This window comes from Bison bison, unplaced genomic scaffold (genome assembly GCF_000754665.1).
Source record: "Bison bison bison isolate TAMUID 2011002044 unplaced genomic scaffold, Bison_UMD1.0 scf7180017864180, whole genome shotgun sequence".
Lineage (NCBI taxonomy): Eukaryota > Metazoa > Chordata > Mammalia > Artiodactyla > Bovidae > Bison > Bison bison.
Genome location: NW_011494752.1, coordinates 2,178,733 through 2,185,985, shown reverse-complemented (window position 1 = coordinate 2,185,985; position 7,253 = coordinate 2,178,733). Strand labels below are relative to the sequence as shown.

The 7,253-nt window shown below is 42.0% G+C and overlaps 1 protein-coding gene across 1 annotated transcript in view; it reads right to left on the bottom strand.

Moving 5' to 3' along the window:
* KRT20 (keratin 20) overlaps window positions 1-6,688 on the bottom strand; it is a 10,490-nt gene extending 3,802 nt beyond the window's left edge. Inside the window, exons 1-5 of the mRNA XM_010842588.1 lie at window positions 6,241-6,688; window positions 3,550-3,632; window positions 1,793-1,949; window positions 1,294-1,455; window positions 987-1,112 (exon numbers count right to left, since the gene is read on the bottom strand). Coding sequence (XP_010840890.1) covers window positions 987-1,112; window positions 1,294-1,455; window positions 1,793-1,949; window positions 3,550-3,632; window positions 6,241-6,630 — 918 coding nt within the window. The 5' untranslated portion in view covers window positions 6,631-6,688. The remainder of the gene's footprint in view (window positions 1-986; window positions 1,113-1,293; window positions 1,456-1,792; window positions 1,950-3,549; window positions 3,633-6,240) is intronic.
* Between the last annotated feature and the right edge of the window lie 565 nt (window positions 6,689-7,253).

Below are 7,253 nucleotides of genomic sequence, written 5' to 3'. Positions count from 1 at the left end.
CTCCAGAGGATCTTCCCAACCCAGGGATTAAACCCGGGTCTCCTGCATTACTGGAAGATTCTTTACTGATTTCCCTGGTGGCTCAGATGGTAAAGAGTCTGCCTGCAATATGGGAGACCTGAGTTTGTCTCTGGGTTAGGAAGATTCCCTGGAGAAGGAAATGGTAACCCTCTCCAGTGTTCTTGCCTGGAGAATCCCATGGACAGAGGAGCCTAGCAGGCTACAGTCTATGGGGTTGCAAAGAGTTGAACATGACTGAGCAACTTTACTTTCACTTCTTTACTGACTTAACTACAAGGGAAGCCCCGTCCACCCATATGTAAATGACTACAAGAAAGAAGAAATTAACAGCCTTCCCTAGGCTAAACATTCCGGGAGATATTTGTAAGACTTATGACCTTTTTACTTTGTTTCCTCACCTCCTCCCCATCTCTGTTCTATGAAAGAAACTGGCATGCAGACCCCGGATGAGATGGTTATTTTGAGACATTAGTCTGCCATCTTCTCAGTGTGCCAGCTTTCCAAATAAAGTCTTTATTCCTTGTCTCAACACCTGGACTCTGATTTATTGACTTGTGTGGTGAGTAGAGTGAGCTTGAACTGAGTGACAGTCATTGTAAGCCATTGTGATTTGAAGGTTGTTACCGCAACATAACTCATCATGAGCTGACTGATATCCTAGCCTGGAATGTCTTGACCCCTCTTCTCCAATTAAAAATTGCACCTTACTCTTTCCAGTCTACTTCAAATGCCACTTTTCCTGTGACATCCTCCAACTCTCTTTGGCCTCTGCATTCTTGCAGTGTCTTGTCCTTTACTTTGACTTCTTTCTGTCTTTTCATTATCATCAGTTGTTTGATGTGTTTCCCTGACTGCTCTGCAAAGGGAGGGATTATTTCTTATAGGTATTTGCATTTCCAGAGTTCCTGACACAGGTGCTTAGTAAACACACACCCCGTGAGAGCTGAACGTTAGATGTGCTTTACCATGTTGAGAAGGGACTGGAGCTCTAGTTCCAGGACCTGGTAGGTGTGTCTCTGCTCTTTTATTTGATCCTTGGTTCCTTTTAACTCTTCAGTGCTCACTGTGACTTGCTGTTGCAGATCATTAATCTAAAGTTCCAAAATGAAAAAAAAAAAAAAAAAAGGAATGAAAGAAAGAAAATAAGGAATAAAGGGAGGAAAGAATGGAGGGAGGGGTGGAGGGAGAGAGGAAGGAAGGAAGGAAATGAGTTATCTGTTTTTGGAAGACAGCATCCTCACGTTTGCTTACCCATTAGAATTATGCTATTACCTGTATCTCAAACTGTTCTTTGGCTTTCTGAAGGTTCTCCTGGGCCATGGCATCATATTTCTGCCTCATTTCATTCATGATGGCACCAAGGTTCAGGCTTGGAGGAGCATCCACCTCTACATTTACATTATTGCCCAGATGAGCGCGTAGGCTCCTCACTTCCTACAGGGGTGAAAATTCCGATTGATTATAGTCTGAAGTACATTCTCAGATGAGGCTATGCAGAAAAGACATAGTAAATCTTAAGGCTTCTTTCCTTGGGGATGAGTAATAGAGAAATAAAACAACTTAGCTAAGGCTTATTATGGTCCAGAGACTGCTCCAAGTCATTCAAACCTGGCAGCAGCCATATTGAAAAGATGTTAAGGCTCATATCAATCTCATTGTCATCTTTTTCACCACCACCACAATCACCACATCTTCCTCTTTTTCCTCCTCCTCCTCACTATTATTAGAGCCATTCTATCATTTCCAATGCTGCTTCTGAATATTTTCTCACCTCCTCATGTTCTTTTTGGAGGAGATGCAGGTCTTTAGTCAGCTCTTCAATTTGAATCTCCAAGTCTGCCTTCGTTAGAGTTAACTCATCAAAGACCCTTTTCAGGCCATGAAGATCAGCCACCACTGTTTGGCAAATCCCCCGCTCAGCTTCATACCTGTGAATTAAGTAGTATGGAAAGATAATTGAGTTCTTCTTAAGCCATTATAGAAGAGATGATCTTAAAATGATAATAAGATCAATCTTTATGTGGTATAAGAAGAGTTCAATTTCAATACATCATTGTGTCTCTATACATTTTAAAATGTTCTGGAGAACCTTGGGCTCAGATCACTTGCTTTATAGTGTCATCTCTGTGATTTGGAGTAACTGGTAAAATAACCGCTCTGAAATTATTTTTAAAATTTCCTGAATTCTGGAATATATTGTTTTAAAAGTTAAAAAATTGCTCTAATTACTGTGGTAGCAAAAGACTCACATTATTGATATTAAATAATGGTTAGTAGAAACAGACTCACAGACTTAGAGAATGAATTTATGGTTGCCAGGGGTGAAGATAGGGGGAAGGAATAGTTAGGGAGTTTGGAATCGACATGTACATTGCTGTATTTAAAATGGATATCCAACAAGTTCCTACTTGTTGGTTAGCACAGAGAACTCTGCTGAATGTTATGTGGTAGCCTGGATGGGAGGAGAGTTTGGGGGAGAATGGTTATATGTATATGTATGGCTGAATCCCTTTGCTGTCCACCTGAAACCATCACAACATTGTTAATTGGCTACACTCCAATATAAAATAAAAAGTTAACTAAAAAATGGTTAGTTAGATTTACTTAATGAATGCACATGACCAGTTTATTTTTATTACTTTGTAAAAAGATGCATCTAAAGTGAATTATCTTAAAAATTCATGCATTCTCTTCTATGATCTTATATATTCCCATTTTTATTAAAATAGTAAGCTTAAAGAAGTGATAATGCAATGAGACTCCCAGATGCTGAGTGGAATTAATGAACTTTTACTGCTTTAATTTCCAGATCTGCTTTCTCATTTCTTTCTTTTTGATCCCTTATAGCATTATAATGCTGTGCTTTTAAACCACCAAAGACTCTTCATTGCCAATGTGTTGTACAAATTCAGGATGAGGAAGCCCTAGTGTGGAAGCAGTTAAGAGGAACAGCTCTGATCGCATGTAATGTGATGTGAGAAAGTGAACACAAATTGAACTGCTTTAATCCACCTGGTTCTTTGGTTGGTCAGACCTTACTGTAAAACACTGTCAAACAGGAAGGATTAAGAGCCACCCCTGGAACTCGGTCATTTACTTGAAGGAACATGGATGACTCAGAGAATCACTAAGTGTAGATAAATGACTCGCTAGATAACAAAAGGGTACAGGCAGAAGGGAAGTTGTAAACTGCCTTCCTATTACTCCAAAGAGCATAATTAGTTTCAGTAGGTGAAAAGGTAGAACTAAAAAAGAATGTTCTAGCAATCAGAGCTGACCAAGGAGAACAGTAGTAATTACTAGAGGTGTTCATTTACACTCTGGGTGACCGTATCTTAGGACTATTGGGGGAGAAGTCCAGTCCTGATGATAGATCAGAAAGCTTCTAACACCCTTTTAACTCCAAAGTTCTGATACTATTCAGTGGGAGCTCCTTTGCCAACAATGCTGTGGGGAGTCAAGTGTCATGAAGGACCACTGAAAGGCCCTTCTTTTCATAAAGTGTCAGTATGGTATCAGAGAACCTACTTCAGCCTGAAGTCCTCCACAGCCAGTTTAGCATTATCGATTTGTAGGACACATCGAGCATTCTGCAGTTGAGCATCTTTAATCTGGAAAATACACCAGAAAGAGTGACATTTTCAACTGGACAGAAGTCTAAAATGATTGAGTTGATCCTCAGATACAGCCTCTCTTGAACTGAAGGCGATGTTCATCCCAAGGATTGCCACAGGTTCGATGCACGATACTGGATGCTTGGGGCTGGTGCACTGGGATGACCCAGAGGGATGTTATGGGGAGGGAGGAGGGAGGAGGGTTCAGGATGGGGAACACATGTATACCTGTGGCGGATTCATTTTGATATTTGGCAAAACTAATACAATTATGTAAAGTTTAAAAATAAAATAAAATAAAAAAGAAAATAGAAAGGAGAAATATTGGGTTGGAGCTTTAACACAATAGATTCATAAAATGCAACTTGAGTCCTGAGGGTTTGGTCAGTTTCCTTATGACTACAAATGAAGAGCTTAGTTCAACTTGAGCCATCAGACCTTACTGAGAGCCTTGTCTTTGTTCCTGCTTAGAACCTTCCTCTTAGCCCCTTTCACTTGGTGAGCTCCTCCCTCCTCTCAGCCTCAACATCATTGCTTCAAGGAAGCCTTCACTGGTTTCCTCAAAACAGAGTTGGATGAACTGCCTGTGCTTTCACAGCCCTACATAGCCCTCCCTTTATCCTTCCATGTGGGACAATGTTGCCTTTGTCCATCTTTGTTTCCCCCTAAATCACATTAGGGCTTTCCTGGTGGCTCAGATGGTAAAGAATCTGCCTGCAATGTGAGAGACCTGAGTTTGATCCCTGGGTTGGGAAGATACCCTGGAGGAGGGCATGGCAACTGACTTCAGTGTTCTTGGCTGGAGAATCAACATGGACAGAGGAGCCTGGTGGGCTACAGTCCATGGGGTCTCAAAGAGTTGGACATGATTGAGCGACTAAGCACAGCACACAAATCACATTATGTTCACCATCATATTCCCCAGTGCCAGCTGCTGCTGCTGCTAAGTTGCTTCAGTCATGTCCGACTCTGTGCGACCCCATAGACGGCAGCCCACCAGGCTTCCCTGTCCCTGGGAATCTCCAGGCAAGAACACTGGAGTGGGTTGCCATTTCCTTCTCCAATGCATGAAAGTAAAAAGTGAAAGTGAAGTCGCTCAGTCGTGTCTGACTCTTAGCGACCCCATGGACTGCAGCCTACCAGGCTCCTCCGTCCACGGGATTTTCCAGGCAAGAGTACCGGAGTGGGGTGCTATTGCCTTCTCCGAGTGCCAGCACTTAGTGCCTATTAAATACTTGCTGAATGAATGCACACTTGCTATGTGGTGTTAACTTGTGTAGGCACTGGGCATCCCTGATCTTAAGAAGTGGTTACCTAATGGATGAATCCTCTAAGATGCATATAGATCAGAAGTCTGCTTGTAAAAGATGCTACAGAGGCATGTCTCTTTCAGTAGATCTAGTGTAGATCTAGTCCTAGAGAGAGTGGTCTTCTTTCATATACTGGGCCTGCTCAGGTAAACGGAACATTTGGCTGTACCTATGTGTTCAGGATGGCCTGAAATAACTTCATAAACATGAATCATGCGATGGCTAGGGGAGAATGGTTGGCTGATTTTGAATATTTTAGTGAAAGCCTGAGAAAAATGAGCTGTTGGCAGAAGGGCAATTTAAACACCTTTGCCTTCACATCCCCACAGTTCCAGAAATCCCAAAGTAACTTCCTGTAGAATCAGAATCAAATTGCACTGATGTTTAATATAATGCAAGAAAAGAGAGACTTGCTGGCAAGTAAGTGGCCTTTGCTCTAAAGAAAGAGGAATGTTAAGATAGAAATGAAAATGAAAGGAACAATTTTCTTGATTAGATAAGAATTTTAAAACAGAGTAAGTGTTCTGTGTCACATTTGACATCTTCGGTTAGGAGCAAAGTCTTCTTTTATTCCACGCTATTGATAAAATGGAGCACTCCACCTTTCTGGTATGACATGGGAGCAGGTATGATTGCAATAAATTTGAATTGGGGCAATAAAACATTATATGACTGTTGAAGTGGTTTCTGAACTGCTTGGTGAATGAATGATGATCAGATTATTAAACATTTTAAAAGTATTTAAAAACCCAGATATCATTAAGACCTATGCCCCATCCCCATTACCACCTTGAATCATTTATCATTGAAATTTATGATCCAGTATTCTGACACTTGTGGAGCTTCCCTGGTGGCTCAGACAGTAAAGATTCTGCCTGTAATGCAGGACACTCAGGTTCAATCCCTGGGTTGGGAAGATCCCCTGGAGGAGGGCATATTCATTTGGAGGGCAACCGACTCTAATGTTCTTGCCTTGAGAATCCTATGGACAGAGGAGCCTTGCAGGCTACAGTCCATGGCGTTGCAAAAACTGGGACATAACTGTGTGACTAAGCACGCGTGCACACACACACACACACACACACACACACACACACACAAAGTCATCCTATTTAGTCAGGTTCTCCAGCAGTAAAATATAAAATATAAGACATAAAAATATGCCATTTTTATAGATGTGGCATTTAAGCCTAATTTGCTTTACAGTGCCCATTTGGACCACCCAACATATATGCCCTTCTTGACATATGATACAGCTGGACAGTGGGGAAGAAAGCAGAAGTGTCCTGCCTCACCTGGTCTCGCAGCTCTTTGATTTGTCCCATATATGCACTGTGGTCCCGACCGGCGCTAGGTGTGTTGGTCTCATACCAGTGCTTGATCTGCTGTTCAAGGTGGGAGTTGGACTGCTCCAGTGACCGCACTCTTTCCAGGTAGCTTGCTAGGCGGTCATTTAGGTTCTGCATGGTCATCTTTTCATTGCCAGCAAACAGGTTTCCTCCAGCAGGGTCGCTCCCATAGTTTGCCAAGTGTCTAGACGTCGAGATGCGGGTGCCGTGGCCTCCAGCCCCTCCATACACGCTGGGTGCGACCCCCCTCCTATATATGGAGCTGCTCATGCTGAGCGCAGGGCTTTGGGAGGAGGAACTCAGGCTTCGGTGGAAGCTTCTCTGACTGAAATCCATTGGGGGTTGTAGGAGGAAGCAGCTGTTGTAGCTTCAGGATGGATGGAGCAGAGTCCGTCTCTTGGTCGCGGATGAGCTTACCTTTTATAGAACTCACAGGAGAAACGCCTCCTCCTCTGACATGTCGCTTTACAACTGACACCACAATCCACCTTGCCTTGCCTCTTTTCTTTCCCCTTTGTACAGCAATCTGTTTAATACCATTCCAGAAATTACCACTAGAGGCCTTTCTCAGAGGCTTTTTTCAGGAGTGATTTCTTTTTTCAACAGAGGAAACAAAGGGAAACTGGAAAGTATTGTTTTAGCCCTTGCACCTGCCGTGGCACATTTTCTTTCATCCTAACATCCACATAAAGCATGTTTGCAATCTCCGCAAGTAATTTATCTGAAAAGAAAGATGTGTGTACCTAATAGTAAGTCACGCTAGTGACAAAAAACAATGTTTAAAAATGAAAAAAAAAATCTTTTCTTCTTTTTGCTGAGAGCATTTAAGTTCTACTTTTTAAAAAATAAATTTCAATTATACAGTATAGCATTATCAACTACAGTCACCATGTTTTAAATTAGGTCTTCAGAACTTACTCATTTTACAACTGAAAGCTTGCATCCGTTTACCAACCTCT